Source organism: Hippoglossus stenolepis, chromosome 9, assembly GCF_022539355.2.
Source record: "Hippoglossus stenolepis isolate QCI-W04-F060 chromosome 9, HSTE1.2, whole genome shotgun sequence".
Classification (NCBI taxonomy): Eukaryota; Metazoa; Chordata; class Actinopteri; order Pleuronectiformes; family Pleuronectidae; genus Hippoglossus; species Hippoglossus stenolepis.
Window position 1 is genome coordinate 1,183,686 of NC_061491.1, and position 26,721 is coordinate 1,210,406.

Genomic DNA, 26,721 nt, shown 5'->3' on the forward strand with positions numbered 1-26,721 from the left:
TAAACCCCCTAAAGAAATTTACCTTCCCCATCTTCAAAACCTTACCAAATCGACTTAAAATGGGGAAATGATCAATCTCCATTGTGTACCCATCCATAACGTCCCATTTCCCACATCTAGCTAATTCATCTGAGGCAAAAGTTGAATCTATGTACGATACGCTACCATTTACAACATGAAATCTCGTCGGTGTTCCATCATTCAGCATGACAAGTAAATGCTTATCTAAGAAATCTTCCAAAATTGATCCATTCATGTCTTTACATTTGGAAACAGTGAAAACACAGAGTTTCTCTGGTCACAGCTGCTCAGTGATCAGCTGCTTCATGATCAGAGCAGAAGCTGCAGGTGGTTTGTACCGAGCTGGAGTTTCCTCCTCTTCTCTGCTCTCACTTGAACTAATAAACACTCATCACTAGTTATCAGGACCTGATCAGTACATGAAGTAAATTAAAGTTTGTTTGATTCGCTCCAGAGTTTATGAGCCCTAAATGTGGCTCATAAACTCGTCAACATGTTGTGCTCAGTACAACACGAGACGCTCACTGTCAGGACTACTGACACCTAAATCATCCAATTCAAAATAACCTTAACTAACCCTAACCCTCTGAACTTGAACTAGTTCATTTTAAGTGTGAACTGGCTGAACACTGCAAACAGCTACTGGACACCAGTCAGCATTGAAAGGCAGAAGTAGTAGGACTGGGTCATCACACTCCTGCGACCAATCCTGCATGAGACTGAGGTTCGGACCGCCTTTCTCATTAGCATACGGACACAGAAATAAATAAATGTGGAAATAAATAAATGTGGAAATAAATAAATGTGGAAATATATTTAAGACATTTATTTATACATTTCTGTATTTATTTCTGTATTTATTTATACATGTATTTATTTATACTCAAGTCATGTATCGTCCTCCATATTCCCGCAATCCAGATTGTTTATTTCGAGTTTTCCGCTCTGACAAGTCAACACACCGGATCTTCCCCCTGGCCTGAACAACACGAAGTAGAGCTGAGTGCTTGATGCCCGGAAGAGAGTGATGGTCTTATATTCGATCTGTCAACGTGACACACGTTTGACGTAACGAGGCGTCGTCCTCGTACGTGGTGGTCACGTGATTTTTGGCGTATGCCATAACCACTGGAGCGGAGGATAGTGTTCGGAACGTCCCTGGCCTGCAGAACCTAACACTATGGACTTCAACGTGAAGAAACTGGCCTCCGGTGCCGGACTGTTCTTCACACGAGCTGTACAGGTAAGGAAAAGCTCGCGCTCAGGCTCGTGCTCAGGCTCAGTCGCTGCTGCCGCCTCGCTTCACTCTGACAGCCAGCTGTTACTAACGTTACCGACTAACGTTACTGATCAAAGTGACCGACTAATGTTACGGACCAACGTTACCGACTAACGTTACGGACAATTGTTACGGACTAATGTTACGGACGAACCTTACGGACTAATGTTACCGACTAACGTTACGGACTAATGTTACCGACTAACGTTACGGAGCAGCCTCATACTTCGCCGTGCGGTTCTGTTGAGCTAACGTACAACTGGACGGTTTCGTAAGAAACCTACGCTGACTTTACAGGCAGCTCCGTCTCGATAACAGTCCAGGCCTACGTAATTAAACAGTACTGCTACTGTTGACAGTGCTGTTAGCCACCAGTTGTTCATTTTATTGTAGCCTTGTCTTTTAACACAAGCTAGCTCACGAGCTGCAAGTTCAAAACTAACACGAACTCAGTGAGACAAGCGCAGTAATAACGATTGACCTATTTATTAATGTGTATTCATTAGTTTAACTTTAATGGTGAGAAGTAGAGAGGGGGCGAAAAGGGATGTCAGCTGACACCCCCCACCCCCCCGTCATGGCGTCACGACATCGTGTCGATTCCCCTGCTGTGAACGCAGACTGCTGAGAAGCCGGGTGTCAGGGGGAGAGCGGAGCTGCAGCCGTGCACCTGTCACACTGTTTGTCCCTCAGTTCACAGAGGAGAAGCTGGGCCAGGCGGAGAAGACAGAGCTGGACGCTCATTTTGAAAACTTGATGAGCCGTGCAGACTGCACCAAAAACTGGACGGAGAAAATCTACAGACAGACTGAGGTCCTGCTGCAGCCCAACCCAAGTATGACACACTTACAATAATCCTGTCATTACAGGTGGGCAGAGTACACATGATCCTCAAGCAGAACTGCTGTTACACTGGAGTCATCCCTGATTTAAGACTGAGGGGAAATGCAACAAAAATAGATGATTAACTCATATAAATTACTGTAGATTTTATTAAAAAGAGACTTAATACCTAATATATTCACCATGTAATGCAGACATCAGTCATCATTCAAATTCAATTCAATCATGAACAACAAACTTAGCAGGACCTGGCACACTGGTGGGAAAATGAAACATTTTCTGGATTGAATAAACTGTCATAGCTAACCAATTTATTAAAACCCCTGTGACGATCAATACAGCGAGAAATCCCCACCTGCGAACACAGATGCTGTTGGACCAAGGTCCAAGGGCTCAGTCAGGTTGCTTTTAGAAATGTCACCAATTCAAAGTTGAAGAAGCTTCAGGCTAAAGGTGATGGCATCTTTTTGAGGAGGACAGATGACCATTAAGTGAGTGGCTTAGTCCTGTATGTGAACTTTTCTCACAGTCTAATCACTGCTCATACTAAAGGACTGCGGAATGATCACTTTATATTCCAGTCCAAGCCAATGAATCCTGAATTATTTTTCATCTTTTCATCAGTGTAATTAATTCTCTTACACAACCAGACAATAAAATAGTAGCAGCAGTAAATATTTCAGTCAGTAATCCTGATAGTACCACACTGGTGGCACTGCATGTTTTAACCCATTAACTAGAAATTCTGTATGCTCTGTTCACGATTTTGCGAAGCATACCTATAGAATACCAAGCTTTATGATTTATTTTTTACATATAGGCAGCCAGTGATTTCAGTTATTCTCATGTTTCCTGTGAAAATCTACACATAAGATCTGAAACTTATTTGTGCATCAAATTTTAAGCATGACTCATTGCATTCCATGAAAGTCGAGTTTTAATTTTCTTACTTGGCGTCCTCTCTCCAATGATAGACAGAAACGTCATCACATCCCATAGTGCACTGAGCTGCTGTAAACAGCCGTGACCAGAGTCAAGACATTTGTGAAATTTTAGTAAAAAGTTGCATTTTAGGCAAACTCATGATGTCAACTCTTAAAGTGTCAAGTGTTTTATCACCAAAATGCACAATATGTGGCCTCACACTAAAACATGTCCCTTTTGTCTTCATTAATTATTGAGGGGACATGTGTGAGATCCTGTCTGTGTTTGCCACATTGAAGGTCACACTTAAATTGGCATCATCTCCTAGCCTAGCGTACGGCTGTGGCTTGCCTGATCCTTAGCTAGGTGTGCATCTGCATCTGCTCCCACTTGTAGTGCACTTCTCTGTGCACTACATCCACCATCTGTTGATCACATATTAGGACAAGTAACACTGCTAGTGCTGAAAACTCCACATGGTTCAATAGAAATGGGGACACAAATGCAACTTTGACAAAAATTATAGGTAAATCAAACCTGTTATTAAAAGGCTGAAACATGCACAACCACTGGTATGGTAATATAAAAGAAGGGTGAAATTGTACATAATATAGTGTATTGACATTATGTATTGGTTTAGAGTTATATGGAACAACATCATTGGGAAATAATGGGGAACTCTAACATGTGACTTTTTGATTCTCCATGCTACAGTTGATCATACTGGTGAGTATTCTGCTTCCCAACTCGAGTCTCCTGCTGTGGAAACCTTCCATGCCTTTGGGTTATTAGTACAAAACAAGTAGTAGATGTGAAATACATTTTAATGACACTCACAGCATCAGTGTGGCGTCAGGGCTGGCCACAGAAGGACAAACAATGGTGAATCCTATTCCTGCAGCATAGAAGATTTTTTTAGTTATACCTGCGATTCACTGCTCCTGACCAGAGAGTGTGATGGAGCGGATATTTTGACTTTTCAGTCTGTATTGCTATCAAGGTGGCACAAAATATTTGGGTATTCTGTCCACGTTCAAAAAACCAACAATATTTACTACAGGATTGGCTTGTCAGACTTGAGCATTTGTTAGCATCTGTCACTGTTCCAGGCCAAAAGGGGCTTGAACATGGTATGTAGCTGATCTAAAGATGATCAGCTTTGATCAAACTTCAAATTCAGTGTCAAACCTACCAACAAAAATATACGACGAAAGCCTTTGAATCGTTTACTTAAAAAGTGCAATGGAACAAAGAATTGTATGTTTCTGGAGTAAGTCCAGTGAACCCAATGGTGCAATATATATTGTTTAGAGAAGCACAGGAACTAAAGTTCTCAGTCGCTACGACAGGTCTCACTCATTTGTATTCCAGAAAGGCCATGTATGAGATCAGTCAATAGAAAGTGAGGGGAGGGGTGGGTTACTGTTAGCCCGTCGGCTCTAAGAAACTGTATGTAGTGTAGAAGGAACGTTATTTTAAAGGTAAACAGACAGTTCAAGAAACAAATGCAAATGTTAACTTTGCCAAAGGGTGTGTACACTCACACTCTTTTACTCAGCTACCTCCACCTTTCATACATGAAAACCTTTGGGGGAAAAGCAGGACATCAGGAAGACAGACCTAAATACTCACTACACAACCGCATAGAGCCTCCCTTGTGTGAAAGACACTCAGTACAGCTCCGATGAGAGGATGAAGAAGAAAATGAAAAGAGATGGAAAAAAACAAAATGACAGTGAACAGTAATCATGTAAACCTGTTTTCTCTTCTCTAACTGTGATGTCAACAAACAACAGTCACACCTGGTTGATGTCTCGCTCACAAGCCACAGTATAAATAATATTTTATATGGGAAAATGTATAAAAGGAGAACTGGGGTAGTCCATTTCCATGGGTCTGATGCAGCTGATAAAATTACTGATAATTTTTATATTTATAATTTAACGATGCTGTGCTTCAATTTGTCATGTTTTATGTTGTCTAACATTTCGAACTATGTTAATGTTAATTTTCACTTACCTTAAGATTCTCTAGAAAATATTTTATTCAATAAACATTTTATGCCCTTTTCTGTTCTGTGTACAGAACTGTGGAAAAGTATTTGCCAACCCCAAATATTTCGATTTTTTTTGTGATATTTAAATATTTCAGAGAATCCAACAAATTTTAATATATAAGTTCAATGTGAGTAAACCCAAAATGCAGCTTTTAATGATCATTCCATTCATTGAAGGTAAAGAGTTACCTAAATTATCCCTATTTAAAAGTAATTATGGAATCATGTCCAGCAACCTTAAAGGGATAGTTCACCGAAAAAGAAAAATTCCCTCAGTATCTATTCAATTAAATTTTTTTTGTATGGCGCTAAATTATAATATACATTTACCCTAACCCATAAGGAACCTTGCCTACTGGTTTCTTTGAAGCTGGCTTCTCCTGGAAAGGATCACCATTGTTCCAAGTTTTCTCCATTTGTAGATAATGGTTCACTGCGGTTCACTGGTGTCCCATAGAACCTTTGTAATGGCTTTGTACTCATTTTCAGACTGACAGATTTCAGTTTCTAGACAGGTTCTATTTAAGTGGCATTATATTGAACAGGCATAGTAATAATCGTGCCTGGATGTGGATAACATTGAGCCAAATCAACAATTAAATTTGGTAAATTTGTTGATTTAAAAACTGAGGGGGCAGTTTTGGAAAGCATTCTTCCTTTAATAGATGAAATCATCATTTAAAAACGGCATTCTCACTTAACTTGGGTTATCTTTGTCTAATATCAAAATTAGTGGGATGATCTGAAACATTTATAAGACAAAAATAGAAGAACTCAAGTAGTAGTCAAATACTTTTTAACAGCACTATATGTGGACTCATTCTTACTGATGGAGCAAACTGCTGGGGTTTCAAGTGGGACTGTGGCTAAAGTTTCAGGAGGGCCTCAGCAGTATTTCGGTCAGTACCAGCTCTGGGCATATTGGGACAAATCCCAAATTACATGAAATAAAATTAAAGCAGCAGCTCTGACATCCTCACTGTGAAGTACACTTAGAGTGGGCCAAGCTCCAGAAACATCATAGCCTTACCAATACTTGCACAGTAAACATATTTCAACATGTAAAATTGATGAGTCCCTGTTTTAGTAGATTTATGGTTTGAACTGATCGAAGGATTTGTATTCTTTCTATATATTTTCTGAATATCATCAAACATAACAATCAACTAATACATGAGTGTTAGCTACAAAGGTGCCACCACGATAGTGTTAACATTTTAATGTTTAATGCTGTTCATAGAGTATTAGACAGTTCATGGGGTTATTGTCGAATCTGGACAGAAAACCACTTTATCATATTTAACTTTTTAAGAAAGGACATTTTTATGAAATAAAGCTTCTATAAGAGATAACACTTACAAGTGGAAGCCAGGAGAGCAGATGCTGATCCAAAAACAGGGATGGATTTCATTTGTATCTTTGGGCCTTGGCTGGCCACATTTCCACAGTTCTTATACTCATCCTCTTCAGATTGTTCTCACATCATAGTGTACATGTTATCCTCATCACTCAAGCTCTATAGTGTGCAGTGTTTGTCTTGTGTTTGTGGACCATATGAACCATATTTGAAAATGTGTGCGAGTTTAAGGTACAGGCTGCAGATTTCTCTCTCAACACAGTTTTCCACAAGTACAGTGTATAGCTGATTACTGAATCATTTCTCCTCAACATTATCAGTCTCAGTGAGTTCCCTTCATCAGTTTGATCAGATGTAATAAACAAAGAATTTATATGCATAAAAAAACACCTAAGTGTGATTCATTTAGATATTGTGTTTGACAGGCACCCTGATTGAAAAAAAAAAAAAACACAGGTAGAGCTATTTTTCTGAATTGTTTTCCTCTGGGAGCATGAACACTAAACCTCCTGACTAATACTTAAACTCATTATTCCCCAATGTACTTGTGGAAAATGTGTTCACTTTAAACATAGCTATGCAATTCATTAGGCTAAACTATTCCATGCTATTCATTTATCTTATGTAACAGACATTAGACTTGGGTGGTATTGTGCTAATAAGGTTTACACTGGAAATTTCTAATCCTGGCAAGTAGTGAATACCAGTTTAACATTACATCTGTATAGCTTAGCTGTTCTCAGCAGCATTAATTAACCCTTGTCCACTAGGGGGCAGCAACTATGTTGTACCTGATGTCGTGTGTGACCACCTAATAGTGTAAATCTAGTATGTCATAAGAGGAAGCAGGCTGCTGCTCCCACACTGGGGTTCACTGAAGTGCAGGAAAAGGGAGGCACTGAAAGTTGCAGAGCATGTGTGAGCTCTTTTTATAGGGACACATCATGTGATTAGCACAGAAAACAGTAGCCTTATTGATACAAGCTGATATATATTGATACAGCTTATTTTTTGCTGTTTCTTACCATGACCTGCTGCCTTTCCATTGTCTGTTGACCTTTTAGATCTGCTTAGATATTAAACTTCCCGATGCTCCATTACAATCACCAGCCACTTAAGAACTGTGTGCTGTTTGGTTCTGTAGGTAAGGGTTTCATGAGAGATATTCAGACTTAAACATACAGACACTAAATGTAAAGTGAGGAGGTTTTCAAAAAGGATGCCATGAATAGTTAATATAATGTAATTGTATCAAATAGTCATGCAAACAGCAGTAAAGAGTAAAACAGTGCAGTAAAAAAACTAAATCATGATGTCAGATCGGGGGTCAGACCACTTACTGCTCTTCATCGTGCTGCTGAAGGTTTGGTCTGTATGATTGGGTTTGATATCCTGTTGCAGAATGAATTTGGAACCAATCAGATGCCTCCCTAAAACTATAGTCTTCTTTTTTAGTGCCTAAAATTTGCAAACTATAAGCAAAGCAAGGATACCACCTAAGCCTAATAGACGTCACAGTCATGTTATGTGTGTCTTTCGTGACATTAAGGGGTTGGAAAACCAAAGAGTATCTGTACTCTTAAGTGATGCGGCACATTCAAATGTTGTGGTTGAATTGGTGGTGTAGATGCAACTCTACAGGATTTGTGAGGGTACAGTGTGTGATGATTCTTTGTTGTTTGCAGGGAGTGGACAAATTAACAGAAACCTTACACTACATATCTGTTGAGAGTCACAAGTATTAAGATAACTTGTTGGTAGTTTTTGTGCTTTTTGACTTGTTTAGTGTTATTTATTCATGTTTTATGAAGGTTTTCTTGTAACTACTGTCACAAGCAACAGTGAATCCTCCCTAATGTATTGTAAGGTGTTCATGTTATTTTGTCCCTTCATGTTTTTCTGTAGTTGTTACTCGTTATTTACAGATCCTGCAGTTGGATAAAATATCCCTCTTGTTGAGTGATTAAATAAATACTACACCCAAAAATGACTTTCATTCTTTGATCATATCATAACCCAACAAGGCGCATGGTAAAGATTTTCTCTCTTCTTTTTCTTCTTCTTTGTTTGGTTCATTGGCGGGTAGCAACCAACGTCCCATGCATAGCTTTACAAAAATAATAAAAACTGAAATAAAATTAAAAAAATCAATCACTTTTGGGTATAGTTTTCATTTAATCAGCGAGCAGAGTAAGATAAAAAAAAATTCTCCACCTGTGACATAAATCAAACTTTCCTGGACTTTCTGTGCAGGTGCCAGAATTGAAGAGTTTCTCTATGAAAAGTTGGACAGGAAGGCACCATCCAGAATTACTAATGGAGAGCTGCTGGGTCAATATATGCAGGATGCAGCAAGGGAATTTGGTCCTGGAACTCCATATGGTGAGTATTCAAGCACTTCAAAACAATCTTGTAAGGCCAAAAACTAAATAAGGTTTTGACATGCAGTCTGTATTTGAATCAGGAAAGACACCTCTTATTCTCACCTGTCGCATGATGCGTGATGTGCTGCCCCTGGCAGCACATAACGCGAACCCTCTTTCCCCTTCACTGGCTCCTGATCAAGGCCTGCATTCAGTATACTGTAAACTCTTCCTCTCACTTACAAATCCCTCCTTGCCCTAGCCCCACCATATCTAACCGACCTCCTCCACCCATACACTCCATCCTAAAAGCTGCGGTCCTCAGACGCAGTTTGCTCTCCATGCCCCACACCAAACTGCGAACCTTTGGAGACAGAGCCTTCTGTGTCGCAGCCCCCACCCTCTGGAACTGTTCCATTTTGTGTGAAGTATTTTCTTTTCTTTATACTTTTGTCCTGTAAAGTGTCCTTGGGTCTCTTAAAGGTTCAGTGTGTAAGATTTAGGTGAAAGGAATCTATTGACAGAAATTTTATATAAAATAATCCTAGTGATGTTTTCACGAGTGTGTTTCATCTAAATTATACAAATTGTTGTTTTATTTACCCTAGAATGGGCCCTTTTTATATTGAAATACTTTTTATGAAGACTGAAGGTTACCACAGTTTCTCTTTCATGTTTGGAAGGGGAGGATGAGGTGAGGCGTTAGGGTTAATGCATACAAAATTCCTCGCAGCTGAAATGCAATCACATTGACCTGACCCTTCTGGAAGTTTAAATGTTAGCTGTGCATCTACCCAACAAGTTGATAGGTCACCCAACTATGCCTACCTCTGCTATCTAAAGCTGCCCATTAGAAAGATAAAGTCTGCCAGCTCCTCTTTACTAACTAACTAATTATGATGAAGTAAATGGACTGTATTTATATAGCGCTTTTCAAGTCTTGATGACCACTCAAAGCATTTTCCAAAACAGTATTACATTTACCCATTCACACACATGCATTCAGTGCAGCCTGTTTTTCTAAGAGAACGGCACAGCCATCGGGGACAATTTCAATATCTTGTCCAAGGACACTCATGGAATGTGGAAGACTGGGATTGAACGACCCACTCTACCCCCTCAGCCACAGCCACCCTGCATCCATGTACATATTACATGCTCTGTTTTTGTGCTGGCACAAATGGAAAGTGCTCAGGCAAGTTGGTATTTCCCCACGCCACACTGAAGGGATTTCTTCAGCTGCAGTTTCTTCAAGAACAGTTTGGTATTTTGTTACATCACTCTTCCTCACAGAGGAATTTACTATCACACTGCAATACTGGTGCCAAGGATGAGCTGGTCGATTTCTGACTGTAGTATTTTGGTGAAATCACACCCATCTAAACCTCCCTAAATTCACACAACCTCCTTTTTAATATATTTAAATCTCATTTTGCAGTTTTTATTTTGTTCCTCAACCAGCTGGCCTGATCATGTAGTCAAACAGATTGTAGGAATTAAATCCAGTCAAGCAAATCAAAAGATGAATGAATCACTTTCCAGTAAACTGTAAACCACAAGAATTGGAAGGAAGTACATCCCAATTACTCATCCACAATTATGCGCTGTGGATTCAGCAGTGACCTTTAGTATATATTTTTTCTATTCCAGCAGGTTTATTTGACAAACTTTTCAGAAACACAGAGCTAAAAGTTTAAGTTAAACCCAGCTGCTGCTAAATTAACAGGGACTTCCCCTATTTGTCCTTTGGCCCTTTTAGAGCAGTGGCCAGATGTCTGACCAGTGGACAAAAAACAGATTTACACCATTCCTCATACATTGGCTGTGTTTGTAAGAATAGAAAATGCAGTGATAATTTATCCACGTCTCACACACTTCTATCTTGAATGTGCATCCTCTGTGGTTTCTCTCTCATTGGGTTCCAGCCCAACCCACCTCCGTTATCTCTTTGATTGACTGTACCATACAATACACAAAACACCACACACATCACATACACTGCTAATACTGCATCTACATCTATGTGCAGCATGCACTCTCTCTATGAGGAGTGGTCAGTATCTTGCCTATTCCAGCATGCAAAATGGGAAAAGACTAGGATCGAACTGCCGACCTTAGAGGATGACCGCCCCAACCAACTGTGCTCTCTGTGTTTTTGGCATGCCACAGAGACTTTGTAGTGTACATTACTGTGTAGAGCCATTAGAACATGGTCCCTGTCCTGATCGATCTTTAAGTTAAAGTAGAGACAAAGGAGATGTTGTCTCCCTCAACTAACTGATAACCAAGTAACTGACTTTGTCTTGATCTTGTCAGATGTGGTAATAGAATTTCATACAAAAATGTTGCTGCATAAAAGGACAGCAAAACATGTAAGAAAAGCTAAAAGCCCTTTGAGATGTCTTTCCTGATTCAAATACAGACTGCATGTCAAAAAACACCAAGACTTTATCCACTTAGAAAAGGTGGTTTGTGTTATAGTATTTAAGCAGAGCCCAAATGTTAATCCAAGTCATTTACAAAACTGTATCACATGTAGTTCTGTGTCATGTGATGTCAACTGGTGCAATGTATGGAAAGAAGAAACGTGTAGTCATGAAGACTCAACAAGGAGCAAGTATCTTCAGCTACATTGTACTTCAAAAGACATGCCAATCCCGGAGGAGAGTTTTGGATCTGCTTTTAATGTGTGATGTATGTTGTGTGCTCTATGTTTTTAGTATGTAGCTTTTTATGTTCATTTTAAGGTTTGTAAAGTGTCTGTGAGTACTGTGAAAAACGCTCTATAAATAAAATGTATTATTATTATTATTAAATCGATCTAATCTTTTTTTGCAGGGAGCACTTTAACGACGGTGGGGGAATGTGAGAGAAGACTAGGAGCAGCAGAGAGGGATTTCCTCCAGACATCAACTATTAGCTTTCTCTCTCCCCTCAGGAACTTTCTGGAAGGCGATTGGAAGACCATTTCAGTCAGTGTGAAACACTTAAACATTATTGATAGATTATTACATAAATAGTCATTGAAGTCATTCTTCTGGTTCAAAAGCATTTTGAGGGAGAATGTTGCAATTTTTAGGGAGAAGAAGATAACGCACAAATAATTTAATATTGTGGTTACTGTAGAAGGGATTTATTTCTCATGTATTCAATGTAAACCTGTTGCTGGTTCATTACGGTTGTGCAGACAGAGGTAGCATTTATAGTCAAGTCCAAGATTAGTTTATCCAAGGCTATAGGAAATAGGCATGTCAAACTTTTAATAGTCAACATCTGAACCTGACTAATGGCTGATTTGATAAATTGTAGAGATGGAAGAATTCATGTTAATTAATGAGAATAAACATAAAAGATGAGGTGGTAGGCCACTGACTTACACTGTTCCCAAAATGTATATCTTTGGAAACACTGGCATCTCCACTTGATATAATAATTGAAGTTAAAAACAGTTCTGTGTGTCTGGGCAATCCTTGCATGTACAATATTAGTTGGCAAAGATGGACCCACTATACAGCCTAGCAGGAGCCTGTAGCTGATGTGCACCTCTCCATAAATGTTACCAATTATGAAAGATACGGTGTTCATAGGATTACCATGTGGAACTTACATCTTAAGTGTTTTGTTCTATAAGTTCCTGATGCTCGGGAAGTTTATTTATAGAGAAGACAACATGAAGGAAGACTTAGTAGTCTGTTTCTATACAGTAACACAAATTTAGCAAAGACTTCTGCGCAAACCTTCTGTCCAACCCAGTCACCCCTCTAACCATGAATGAAACAATTTGAACACTGTGAACATGAAGCAGTAGTCTCCTATTCTGTAACAGCAAGATAGATATGTCGATATACCTGTTTTTACCTGGATCGAAGTTATATAAGTATGATGTCTTCCACCGTCATACTATGAAGCAGAGTGAATGAAAGAATGTTAAAACAAATACTGTGGGTAGTATCCAGCTGTAGAGGTTTAATAGAAATGGTAAGAAAAATTGTTAAATTGATGGCTTTCAGCCCGCTAGCAAAAAAACTTTAATAATGACACTTTAAAATTTGAACCTAACCACCACATGTCAGTATGGTTAATTGGCCTTGTATAGCCTGATTTAAAGCCATGCTGTGAATGGTGCCATACCTGTAAGGATTGAATGGCTGCGGTTGCTCACAGCTAACCTCAACTCCTCCCTGATTGTAGAGAGGATGTACAGAAAGAACTGCCACAGTGCATCACTGTGCAGCAGTTTCTCTATCACTCACACACTGGCAGGGGACAATTTGGGGTTCATGGGGTATCTTGACTGGGATTGAAGCGCCAACCCTTCTGGTAGGTGGACAACCCGCTTTACCACCCGGCAAGGATTAAAAGGATAGTTCCACAATCTATTAAGTCTTTGAAACAAAGTGGGGTGTCCAGTGGGGAGTATTTAATTAAACTATTAAACTACTGATCTATTCCATTATTTCTGCAAATTTGCACCTGTACCTCATATGCTCTCTACTGATCATCAAATATCAGACTGAAAGGCAGGGTACATTTCAAAGAGTTTCAGAGTACTACATGAGCTGGTTAGGGCCACCACACCACGTCTTTGCATTAAAAACAAGAATGAACTCAACTGAATTCTTTTCCTTTTTAATATCTGTTTCTAATATATGCTAATGCAATTATTTCATTTTATTTCATGTACTTAATGTATAGAAAGAACGACGTCTTCTGGAGAATCTGCGTCTGGACCTGGATGCTTGTAAAGCACGTCTGAAGAAGGCCAAACTGTCTGAGGCTAAAGCTGCGGTGAGTCCTTCTTTACTTCTCAACCCACAAACCCGCCCCCCACATACTTTACTATAAACATTGCAATATGAGTGGTAGTACTAACAATGACCAACTGACTTTGTATTCACAACCTTTTCAGTGCGAGGGTGAAGTGAGTATCACAGAGATTTTTAAAGATTTTCAGTATGATTTACATGTTGAGTTTTTCTTCTCACTTGCTTTGAATTTATTTTCTGTGCCATTCATTCATTGGTGGCAATAACTATTAATGACAGGGAAAAAGTGGGCCTGAAGTTGACTCTTTGTTTAAAACTTGAAGCATATTAAACAGTATAATGGGAAATAAGCACATGTCACTGACCAAGAAACCAAACAAATGAAAAGACTCTGCATGAAAATTAATCTACATTGAAGGACTCTGCAGCAGGAAGAGATCTATGTAGTGTTATTGACTAAGATGTCTATGTTCAAAACTTAATATTGTTCTTTGTGGTTATTAATTGTACAAGGGACATTCACCTTCTTGTCCTATATTGTAAAATGATTGGTTCATGCATGTATTGTTTGAAAATATACATCTATAATGAACATGAACTACATGCTGATATTTGCTGCATGCTGAAGGCTTTCTTTTCTTAGATTGTAATGTAATGATTTAAGTACAGTATTACATTTTTAAGATTTGGACACTGTGCTTCTTCACCTAGCCTGGGAATGTTTGTAACATGCACCCATCATCAAAATAGATTTTCTGAGCAGTTTTATACATACGTCTGCTATGAATAGGAGCATTTTAAATTTGGCAGATGTCTTATGAAGGAATCTGCTGGCAATAAACAAATGCACTGACAAAGCCACTTGGCTTTAACAGAATGCTCTCATAATACCAATACATTCAGGATAAAGTTGAACCAATACCTACTGTGGAACATAATTCATTAAATCTGTACGACCCCGCCCAGGAGAAAACCCAGTCGCAACCTGATACATGAGTCTCCCCTTTTCTCAGCTCCCAAGAACAACCAGCAACAAACAATTTACAGCCCGTTTAGGTTTATTAAGGCGAACAACCTAAACTTCCCTACTCAAATTAAAGAAACAAAAAGACATGTTACTACCCTAACTTTCCTGCAAGCTTGGAGGCTGGAACCAATCAGCTCCCTGGAAACAAACCTACACGCTCAGTCAGTCTTACTCACAAAGCATGTGAGCATGTGAGCATGTGCATGATGAAATACTGCTGACTATTGTCAAAGATAATTATATCAATGACTGCTGTGCTGACAGGGGATTAGTCAGGTGAATGAGTTGAGCAAGATAAGTTAGTCACGAGCTTCTGGGGGTTTGAGAGAATGTTTACATGTATTAGTGTTGCATCACCTCTGAAGTTTTCTTTCAATGAGTTCAGACACACCTAATATAAAAGTGCTTTGGCTGCCAACCACCTCCCCCACCTTTGCAAATGGCATGGCTAACTCTAGAGCACACGACTGCCCCTTTTATTCTTATGACCAAACAGCAATAATTTTATTATTTTAAATCAACGACACAAAGAAAATCAAACTCCCAAAGACCAATTCAGCTTCCTGTGCTTTAAGTGTAACTCATCAAGGTCATGGTTTCATTTCTGCTCTGCTTTCTGATTTTTTTTTTCTTGTATAGTGTTTGCTGAAGTATGGTTACCATGTTTACACTGAGTTGTTCAAATGTTACAAATACTCTTACTGTCTCCGTAGATGGCTCCAGATTTTCAAGAAACCAGACCCCGCAACTATGTGCTTTCTGCCAGTGCCTCTGCGGTAAGATGACAATTCGGCTTAACTAAACAAAAATAGACTTAATCCCTTAAAAATATAGTTTTTCAGGTTCTATTTCCACCTAGTTAAAATAAGAAGTTGTTTTTTTAGCAGGTATCTGTTACTGCATTATACCAGTTTTTGAGTAGCTATGAACTGTACTGAACTGTACTTGACTAATGATGAATGTTGGCATAACACTGGTAACACGTGTAAATCTGAAATGTTCTCATTAACTCGTCTAATCTGTTTTTTATTTAAGTTATAGAGGTCATCAAAAACAAGATTTTGATAACATGGGCCTTAACAGCATCTTGTAAATAAAGACATTTTCTGAACTCTTCAGGACTATATATTATATACAATTGGTTTTATCATTTAGTAATCATTTTAAGCACTAGTTGATTGTCACACTAATGAAGAGCTGAGAAATCCTTGTCATAACTCATATATTTCTCTTTTTTTGTTGAATGCTTTGGCCTCTCAGCTATGGAGTGAGGAAGTGGAAAAAGTGAGTATATGTTGTGGTTGTAAACTTTGATGAAGACTGCATCCACACTGACATTCTTTAGTTTTAAAACATTGCTTAAACTATGTTTATGCCTGGTGTTCACACTAAAGTTTTCAGGCCTCTAAAACAGACTTTTGGAAATGATTATATACCCACCTTCTCTTCAATTATTGGTTCTTATCAGTCATAATTTAACTAACAGCCCATTCAGACATAGTATTATCATCCATCCTCAGCGATCCAATCACAAGTGGTCAGCACTACTACCTAGCAAGTACCTAGATGCGTTATTTTAGCTTTGTGAATGCACATTTGTGATATGCAATCACAAGTGGTAAAAGGAGACGCATTCAGGAGACATTTTAATGCCAGGTGTGAACAAACTTAACCATGTCTACTTGAGGTCAGATCTCTAAGGACAGATGTTAATATCAGGTCTGATCAGAGCCATTGTTGACATTAATTGTTGTCCACCTCGTCATTGGTCCAAGAAAAGAAATCCCTGCTCTTACTTTTCATCATTGTTTCTTGTTTAGGGTATTTTCTAACTAAGAAAATGTTCAACTGGGCAATTTTAAACTGTATTTACCGGCAACTGAAAATAGACAATCTGCTGCCTGTGAATTGTCATGTGATAGGTGTTTTCAGGTGTGGTAATATGGAGATTGATATGACATCTCATATGGAGCTACAATGCTTTTCTGGAAAGAGATTGTTTTAGTTTTAAAATTAAAATGTATTAGTCTAGACATAGCCTAAGTCCTTACCATCTGATTTCTGACCACATCAACATTAATCTATATTTATACCTGTTTCCCGACAGGACTGTAACTTTGAATAACAGAACACACTTACATTGTTGATAAGGCTTTCAGGAATAACTGGACAATCTAACAAAGATTCAGAGGGGACCACCTCTGAATGGGGTCTGAGTGATCAGATCTCAAATGTTTCCTAAATGTGTTCACACCAGAGCGTAGAGCTATCGTCTTGTTACATTACATTATATATCATTTAGCTGACGCTTTTATCCAAAGTGACTTATAATGAGTGCATTCAACCATGAGGGTACAAACCTAGAACAGCAAGAATCATGAAAGTACAGTTTGCTTAAAAAAAAGCAAAACTACAAGTGCTACATGTAAGTGCAATATATAAGAGAAACTAAACCTAACAGATATACTAAACGATGTATAAGTGTGACTAAACTTTGTACATTTTATATATATATAGACATAAACACCCCAGAGTTGACGATGGTTATTAGACATCATCTTCTTATCCAAGGTGTAGTCGGAAGGGATGTGTCTTTAGTTTGCGGTGGAAGATGTGTAGACTTTCTGCTGTCCTGATGTCAATGGGGAGGTCGTTCCACAATTTAGGAGCCAGGACAGCAAACAGTTGTGATTTTGTTGAGTGGCTAGATGTCCCTCACAGTGAGGGAGCAACAAGCCGATTGGCAGATGCAGAGTGGAGTGGACAGGCTGGGGTATAAGGTTTCACCATGTTCTGGATGTAGACTGGACCCGATCCGTTCACAGCACGGCACGCAAGTACTAGTGTCTTGAAATGGATTGGAGCAAAGGAGCGGGGTAGTTTGAGGGAACCTAGGTATAGATTGAAGACCAGTCGAGCTGCTGCATTCTGGATGATCTGCAGAGGTCGGATGGCACTAGCAGGTAGACCAGCCAGGAGGGAGTTGCAGTAGTCTAGGCGTGAGATGACAAGAGCCTGGACCAGAACCTTCGCCGCCTTCTTGAGTGAGAAGGGGGCGTGTTCTCCTGATGTTGTGCAGCATGTATCTAGACGATCGTTTTGTTGCAGTAATGTTGGCAGTAAGGGAGAGTTGATTGCCGAGTGTCACACCCAGGTTCCTAGCAGTCTGGGTGGGGGTTACCACGGAGTTGTCAATGGTGATAGTAAGGTCGTGGGCTGGAGACACTTGTGTCCACTTGTGAGGTGGATGTTATTACCAGATCTGACCAGAGTCATGGATCCATAACTCCAAATCTTCAAATAATTCAGTTATTATAAAAAGGCTAAAGTCTAATCTTACCAATGCTCCTTGGTGTTAATTATATCAATTAACACCAAGGAGCATTAGTAAGATTTCCTGACTTCCTGACCAATCACATAATTTTTTACTATTACCAGTCTATCTTTCAGTCATGTCATTTCAAGTGATATGAAACAAATACTGTGTGTCGCTAATCTTCTTTTTGTTTCAGGCCGAACATGAACTCCGAGTGGCGCAAACAGAGTTTGACCGCCAAGCAGAAGTTACACGGCTACTTTTGGAGGGCATCAGTAGTACACATGTATGTCAACCACAGCACATTCACTTTATTATTGTTTTTGTTACCACAGCAACATAATTTTCAACTTATACAATTTTTTTTATACTCAATTTAAATGATAGACAAATAGAAAGGTGTTCTGTGATTGTGGTGACTGCATTTTCCTTTCTACTGCATCTACTGTTTGTGATACATAAGTCATTAAACTGTAGCTTTCGGCCAAGTGCATCAGGCGTTACACAACCTGCACTGATTGCTTCAACCCTTGAACCACAAAACTATCAGTTGGTGGGTGCATACTCCATAACTAGCAAGAGGCTGGATCTGCCCCCTCCCCCATACTGCAAACCGCAACTGTTGAAACCAATTGAATCGTTCACTAACAAGTGGATATCCAAAACAAAATGGTTGCTGTTCTTGAACAATATGAAATTATCCTGTCATGAACTTGGTTATCTCAGAAAGGTTATTCTTACAAGTTTAATATTCAGACAACACAATTTGTTAAAGTGAGACAGAAGCTATTAGAGAAAATAGTCTATGTCTGATGTTTGTTTTCTAATATATTCTTTTAATATTACTATTCTATTGGGTATTCGTACCTGGAAAAAGTGAAAATGAATGAATTCAATATCTCTATTGCACTGAATTTTTCACTTGATTTATCAAAATAAGTTGCACATAGTTTTGTATGGAATTGTCTTCATGAGATTAAGGTTTGCAGATTAAATTGTCCAATAAATACAGAATAGTTCAGATTTTCTCCATCTCAGCCAACTACAGTCTACTGAAACTTGTACCAGTAATATTTCTATAGTATATACAAATTCATAATATGATAGCACCTAAGGAGCTACTTCTCTAATGACTTTTCCAGTGTTTTTCAGTAATTCTGCTTTTGCTTAAATGTAACTTTGGTGAGTCGAGTATAAAAAAAGTCTGACTGTTTTTTTTCTTACCTTCAGGTGAATCATCTGCGCTGTCTGCATGAGTTTGTTGAGGCCCAAGCAGCTTTCTATAAGCAGTGTCATTTCCACATGCAAGAACTACAGAAAGAGTTGGGAAGGTGAGAACCAGGTGGAAGGTAATTTGGGGTAACCAGTCATCTTCATGCAGTCAGTTTGTATTCTGTGATGGCATCACATTACTAAATTATTGTATTTCAGGTGTATTTGTAGGTCTCTAACTATGCTAGCTGTATACCAAACTGTTCACTTAAGGATGTTCAGGGGAAACAGTGATCGATTAATTACAGCACACATTGATCTTATTTCTCCTTGATACCAGCAATTGTTTGCCACAGCTATTTGTGTTGATACAAGGATGAATAGTTTTATTATACCTGTAGGTTTTAGTCACATAAAGTCCTCCCTAGTATCTCCAGAAATGGGGAAAATTTTAATTTTATTGCTTTGTCTAATGCTACCTTTATTGGTATGATTCCCTAACCAATAATAATATAAAATTTAGATTTTTACCATTCAGGTCCTCTTTTGTAATTTTGGGGTTTTGACAAATCATTTTCACTGTCTCTTGCTCTCAGTTCAGATGAAGATGTGTGAGTATGCTGAGTTTTTTTTTCTTCTGTTTGTGTGCCTGACCTACACATTTATTTGTTTTCTAATGCATCTCCAATATATATGTATATAAACATGAATATATAAATATATATAAATATATGTGTGGTGGCCCTAACCAGCTCATGTAGTACTCTGAAACTCTTTGAAATGTACCCTGCCTGTCAGGGTGATGTATGCTGCCCAGTAGAGAGCACATGATGCACAGGTGCAGAAATAATGGAATAGATCAGTAGTTTAATAGTTTAATTAAATACTCCCCACTGGACACCCCACTTTGTTTCAAAGACTTAATAGATTGTGGAACTATCCTTTTAATCCTTGCCGGGTGGTGAAGCGGGTTGTCCACCTACCAGAAGGGTTGGCGCTTCAATCCCAGTCAAGATACCCCATGAACCCCAAATTGTCCCCTGCCAGTGTGTGAGTGATGTGTGATAGAGAAACTGCTGCACAGAGATGCACTGTGTATATCCGTGAGAATTGATACCATTTGTCTTCATCAAATCACATGCAAATGGCACCAGACTTCTACAGAATGATACCACACACATAACTGTGAGGGCTATGAGACCAGTGATGAACTGGTTAAGTGGTCTGAAGTTTGCCAATTAGTCAGGTCACCTTTCTAACACCCTTGTATAGCTTTCCTGGGGTGGCCGAGCAGTGTGATACCCTCAAAAATTGAGCAGACCCTCCAATGCCCCTTTTTTTTTATGTAAAGCACCACCCTTGGCTCACAAGGATTGTCCCCAACCTCCATGCACCGTTGAACTGGAAAGTCAGCCAAGATAGCCCAACAATGCTCAGACCATTCTGCATCTCAGGGCAAATGTCACACAGTGGAGCTTTCTGACTACTTCAGTGACTTCTGCCAGAAATATTGACGAAACTTGCCCCTAGTCTTTAAACACTGCCTCCTCCTCTGAGGAACTCTTGAACCTGGGCCAAATGTCCTCCAAGTGTTCTTTTCACTGACCACCAGTATCTCCAGTCAGTTAGCAGTGCTCTTTCCCTGTTGAACACAGTGTTCCAGGCCAACTGAAAGTCCTTTTCCATACCTTCGTAGAACTTCTCCCACACATGCGATTTTGCACCTACTACCTCCACAGCTGCAGCCCATTTGGCCTTCTGGTACTCATCTGCTGCTTTAAGAGACCTTATGGCCAAAATTAGAAATAAAACATGAAGGATAATTTGAGATACATTTTTTAAGTGTAAGTTTAATGAAATAAAGAAAAGAAAACGTAAATTGGATGAAGAAAACTCCTTTAGGTTGGATTTTTAAGAAGAACTTTTTTAACAGATGGTAAGCTTTTGTCCCCCCCCCCCCGCCGTCACTTTTTTATTCCATTTCATAATCCTTTCAAAAACAACTAAGAATGAAGAAAGAAAACAAAATCATCTTTGGAAGAAGTAAAAGGCACCCTCAGTCCGTGCCTCCAACACGTACCACTCTGCACAGACCAGGATAGTCTTTTCCAATGTAGATGCCTGGAATTAAAACTCATGATATGCTTGGTTTCCTGTCATGTGATGATGCCTTTGCTGTTTTTTTGTTATTTTGTTATTATTTGTTTATTTGTTTACTACATGTACTGTTTGTTCTGACCATCACATCTGCCGGCTTTCTCTCAGGCTTCCCAATGCTTTTGCACTGAACTCCGGTCAATCCATGGTTGCTGCTGGCACTGCAGCAGAAGACATCAGCAGCCCTGTAGAGAAAGAGACACTGAAGATTGAAGAAGTTCAGGCACCAGCTACAGGAACCCGCAAGGCCAAAGTACTTTATGATTACGATGCTGCTGACTCCAGTGAACTCTCCCTTCTCGCTGATGAGGTGAGGTTTCATTATCAACTAGCAGCCAGCAGGTCAAATAACATCTATTGGCCACATTTCCAAAAAATCTGAACAGAAGACTAAGCTGTGGCTTCTGTGTGAAGCCAACGTATCATAAGTCTGTCACAACTATGCAAAGTCATTTGAGAGCTCTCTCTCACTTTCTCTGTCTCACTTTTCACACATAGGGGTGGGTTGGGTTGGGTTGGGATTCATCAAGTGGTAGCTCCTCTGCTTCTTATCTCAGTATCTCAACAATATGTAACCTGACTTGTATCACCTCAGGCTGTATTTAGTCAGTAACTGAGCTAAGCTTAACTGATGGGGAATCCAAGATATTGAATCTTTTGTCAGATGAACACATGTGAGTCATTAGGTTGGCTGGGTCAGTCAAAAGGTTTTCTTTGCTGTACCTAGCTTAGGGTACCCTGCTTTCATTGTCCTTCACCAGCCCGATGGACACCAACCAACATTATTTACCACTTGTTGCTACAAAAGCCGCAGTTTGTCAGTTTTAATCAGCAGAGGTTACATTGTCTTCATCTGGTGACAGTTACAATGACAAATTGTGTCTTCTCTGGTAAACATGCTCCCCGCATCTATGTGTGTATTTAGAAAAAGATTGTTAGTGAAAAGACATTACTGTGTAATACCACTATATAACTATATGTGTACCAACCACCTTGGGGAGTGAGTCAAAAAGTACATTTTGGACCCTGCTTGGACCCTCAGACAAAGCTTGGAAAAAGGCACACTCTCCCAACCACCTTAGTGCACTTGCTTAGTTTTGCTCAATTTCCCGATACCTATGTGAACATGGTTGTGATATTTGGTCCTATAGACACTCACTTGAGCAAAGATAGACTAATATTGCTGTTTGACTTAACTAATGACTGCACAAGTTAAACTAAAGTAAGACGCAGCGTGTGTTTTATCTTCATTGTTGCAGAAGAAGCGATGCCCCGTTTATCCAGGAACATAAATATGAAACTACAGCAGAGTATATAGTCACTAACAGTAGATTGAATCATTTTTTGTCAGTCCCTCTAAGTGCTAGGTGGGAATAACAGGCCCATTACTGAAAATAGTGTGAAAGCAAGTGACTGACTTTATGCAAATGTTCTGGGTAAAAATTTGAACTAGCTGTAGCACATCACCTTTTTTGTCCATTGTCAAATTCTTTTTCTGGTTGTGTCCTAAATTATTTTGATTTGCTTCAAGTACATTTTCACACATGTCAAATATTTATTCATTATGAATTCTGGGCTTCACATTGTCCATGTCCTCTGTGTTGCAGCTCATCACAGTTTACACAGTACCGGGAATGGACTCTGACTGGCTGATTGGAGAGAGAGGAAACCAGAAAGGGAAAGTGCCTGTCACATACTTGGAGCTTCTCAGCTAAAGAAAAACACACAGAACACACACACACACACACAAAACACACACGTGTGTAAGTGCGTGTGAGTGGGTACTACTAAAGCCATGAGTATATTTAATCGACTTACATTCATTTCTCACACAGCTGTAAACTTCTATAGCACTCCTCCAGTTAACATAAGCAAAAGTTAATTTAAACACACACTCTTCCATGTGCATTTTTGAGCGTAATGAAGTACATTCACACTGACAGTCATGATAATGGAGACACTGTTACAGTGAGTACAGGAAAATCCCACTGGGGGATGGCTAACATTCCTTTTTTGTTTGGTAGTTTATTATGACAATGTTTTTTCCTATTTATTTCCTATTTATTCTTGTGCATCCCAAAGGGTTCAAGTGGACTGTTCTATGTAAGGATGAAGCTGAGCTGTGACAAACTGTGACTGACACACATCATGAGAGGGATTTCCAACCAAATTCTATTGTTGATTTGTTTTTTGTGTACTTTTTGTCTCTTAAATCTGCATTTTTCATAAATTCAGTGCTGAACAGCGATGGGAACATGTTCCAGACTTGTGGTGCCTCTAAAATATGGATCCACCATGATGGCCAGAAATTCTTTGTATAATTCCTGTTTATTGTGTGTCAGGGATAAAAGTGCGAGGTTGGTATAATCCAACTCTAAATTAAGAAATCTTTGAGGACTTTGATAAACCAAAACCAACATGCAATAACTACTCCCCCCGATGACAAGAAGAGGTGATGACAAGGCTTATGGTCCAGTTACGTACAGTTCCTCTTTGTATGACAGACACTCCTCATTGAAGAAGTGAAAACAAATGTGTTCAAACAGACGAGTGTGAAAACAACTTCATGCAACTTTATGGTTTATTTGTTGTATGTGCTCTGTTCTTTTACTTGACAATACCACATGAACAGACTTGAATTTCTCATGTTCAATCTTTTTTTAATCCTTGATCAAAGCATAAATTATGACAAACTTAAAAATTACTGTTAACTAACTGTAAAACAATAACTGAAACAGCAAATAAAGTTTTTCACAGAACGGTTACCATCCTTGACTTTTGGGAGGCAGATTTGCCTTAACTGCTTTGAAATGAATGTAACTGCATTATTTTAAGTGGACGGTCTTTGGTTTTTGCTTCCCACACCTTTCCCACAGCACTGAAGATGTCTATTTCACAATATGAACACCTGTGCAGCAGGTTGTCATGAACATTCCCATCCTAACTGCCTTAAGAGGATGGGAAAACACTGCTAAGGCCATCTGCTGCAAACCAGAGAATGTGCCCTTCAAAACAATACAGCATGCAAGAGTCTTTCTCCTAATCATATGTTTGTGTGATTTTTGGTTTGCCCTATAGTGGTTTGGGGATTTACAGTGTTCTTGTTTGTTGCTCTTTTGTCTGTTAATAAGTGTCTTCAGTCTTAGTGCTGCATGTGCTACAGCTAGTAGACTGTTCTGCCGGAAACGTACGTGTGTAAACGACAATATGATTTAGCTGTGTCTGCTAATGTGAGATCTGGAACACCCAGGATGTTTGCACAAAAAACAATATGCTCTCTCACATGCAGTTCTGTGTACATGCATGCAAGTAAACCAGGCCTCGGGAGCTTTTGTGAAATGAGCACAGTGTTTGTGCAAAAATCTGCTATCAGAGAGGTGAAATTAACCGGAGACCCAAGCTAACTATGGTTGCAGCTGCAGTCAGTGAGACAAATGGGGAGAATGGGGTCTAATGATTCTTCTAGGTGGAGGAATGGATTCCTCATGTATTCTGCTCTCTACTCTTTGCTCATTTCACAGTTTTCTTTTCGAAAGTTATTTTTTTACTACTGCTGTTGTGATTCTTTGTACCTCATCTTGTTTTTTCCCCCCAAAATATGTATTGCCTGTTCCTTCACCCTGAATGAATGGAATGTGTAGAGTTTAATAAAAAAAGTTTGATTGATTTGAATTTAGTGGCTTTTTGTCAGATACCGTATAACCTATACCTATATCATTAGTAACCATTTAAAACTGCTAGGGTTGAAAGCTAAAACCCGTGGAGAGCTACAATTCCTCCAAATGACAAAAAAATATGTCTACAATTGGAAAAAAAAATATTGATATCCTTTCCCACTAGTACATCCTTAAGTTGCTCAATAATGTGGTGTTGATGTTGAGTCACGGTACTGTTAAAGGGATAGTTCACCGAAAAATGACAATTCACTCATCTTATTAAAAAAATAGAAGTATAAAATTGACTCAATCAGTCACTCAATCCAAAATCCCTACTCATTAATGATCTGATTACTGATCAGCTGAACCATTTACTGTGTCTAACGAAACCTGCCAGCAAAATAGTGAAGCGACGCCCCCCCCACCCATATTAATACTCATATTCCTCGAAGCTCAGGCAGAGGTGGAGGGGTTGCAGCAATCTGACTTATCTATTAACCCTCAACCGAAAGATAGTTCTAACTCGTTTGAAAATCTTATAATCCTGATTCATCTATTCCTTTAGCAGGAGCAATGATTTCATGGGCTTCTTTTCAAATAAAATTGTAACCACAGGGAAAAAAAATCCACCACCTCCTCCCCATGAACAGATACATTGTCTAGTTGAGAAACCATAGAACCGGATTTATATTTGGACCACCTCCCTCAGTAGATCTTTCTGAACTGACTCCACTAGTTTCCTCCTCTAAACGTTGTCTATTAGACTCTGTCCCAACTAAACTTTTTAAGGAGGTTTTTCCACTAATTGACAGTTCCACATTAAATCTGATTAATGTTTCTTTGTTAACCGGCTACGTAACACAAGCTTTTTAGGTAGCTGTAATTGAACCTCTGCTTAAAAAGCCCACTCTTGATCCAGATGTTTTAGCTAATTTTAGACCCATATCAAACCTGCCCTTCATTTCCAAAATCCTTGAAAAAGTTGTTGCTAACCATGTGATTACTTAGACAGTAATGGTTTGTTGGAAGACTTCAAGTCAGGATTAAGAATTCATCACAGCAAAGAAACAGCACTGTTAAAAGTTACGTATGACCTTTTCATGGCATCAGATAATGGACTTGTCTCTATTCTCATCCTTCTGGCTCTTAGTGCAGCATTTGACACCATATATCATTAGATTCTGTTACAGAGACTGGAACAACAGGGATTAAAGGAACGGCACTAGACTGGTTCCAAGAATCTGTAAGAGCAGAATTGGAGGGAGAGCCTTCAGCTACCAGGCTCCTCTCCTGTGGAACCAGCTCCCACTCTGGGTACGGGAGGCAGACACCAGCTCTACATTTAAGGTTAATACGTTCCTTTTTGATAAAGCCTATAGTTAGGGCTGGATCAGGTGAGTCCTGAACCATCCCTTAGTTATGCTGCTATAGATCTAGACTGCTGGGGGAACTCCCATCATCCACTGAGCACTTCTCCCCTATCTCTCTTCTCCCCCCTCTTTTCCACCCATCTCTCTCTCCTCCCCATTTTTCCCTGCTCACCCCAACTGGTCGAGGCAGATGGCCACCCACATTGAGTCTGGTTCTTCTAGAGGTTTCCTCCAGTTAATGAGGGAGGTTTTTCTCTCCACAGTCGCTATAGTGCTGCTCATTGAGGGAACTGTTGGTTTCTCTATAATTTTTAAGGTCTTGACCTTCAATGTAAAGTGCCTTGAGATAATGTTTATTATGATTTGGCGCAATA

At 39.2% G+C, this 26,721-nt stretch overlaps 1 protein-coding gene across 7 annotated transcripts; it reads left to right on the plus strand.

Annotated features, from left to right (window-relative positions):
• Positions 1-987: 987 nt before the first annotated feature.
• Positions 988-24,993, plus strand: LOC118115506 (endophilin-B2). Of its 7 annotated transcripts, XM_035166694.2 has the most exons (14): positions 988-1,264; positions 1,994-2,135; positions 3,782-3,793; positions 8,734-8,862; positions 11,682-11,815; positions 13,539-13,631; positions 13,753-13,764; positions 15,350-15,412; positions 15,897-15,920; positions 18,149-18,238; positions 19,183-19,283; positions 19,761-19,775; positions 21,430-21,631; positions 22,929-24,993. In XM_035166694.2, exons 1-14 carry the CDS (start codon positions 1,202-1,204, stop codon positions 23,034-23,036), a joined length of 1,188 nt encoding a protein of 395 aa, XP_035022585.1. In that variant the 5' UTR covers positions 988-1,201; the 3' UTR covers positions 23,037-24,993. The 7 variants fall into 7 exon arrangements, with proteins under 7 accessions (XP_035022585.1, XP_035022587.1, XP_035022586.1 ...); XM_035166696.2 differs by lacking the exon at positions 3,782-3,793; XM_035166695.2 differs by lacking the exon at positions 13,753-13,764 and having other exon boundaries at positions 989-1,264.
• The last annotated feature ends 1,728 nt before the right edge of the window (positions 24,994-26,721 follow it).

Coding starts and splice junctions, on each gene's coding strand:
- LOC118115506 (XM_035166694.2), top strand. CDS start 1,202: ATGGACTTCAACGTGAAGAAACTGGCCTCCGGTGCCGGACTGTTCTTC. Junction 15,921..18,148: donor GGAGTGAGGAAGTGGAAAAA/GTGAGTATATGT, acceptor TTTTTGTTTCAG/GCCGAACATGAACTCCGAGT. Junction 21,632..22,928: donor TCTCCCTTCTCGCTGATGAG/GTGAGGTTTCAT, acceptor TCTGTGTTGCAG/CTCATCACAGTTTACACAGT.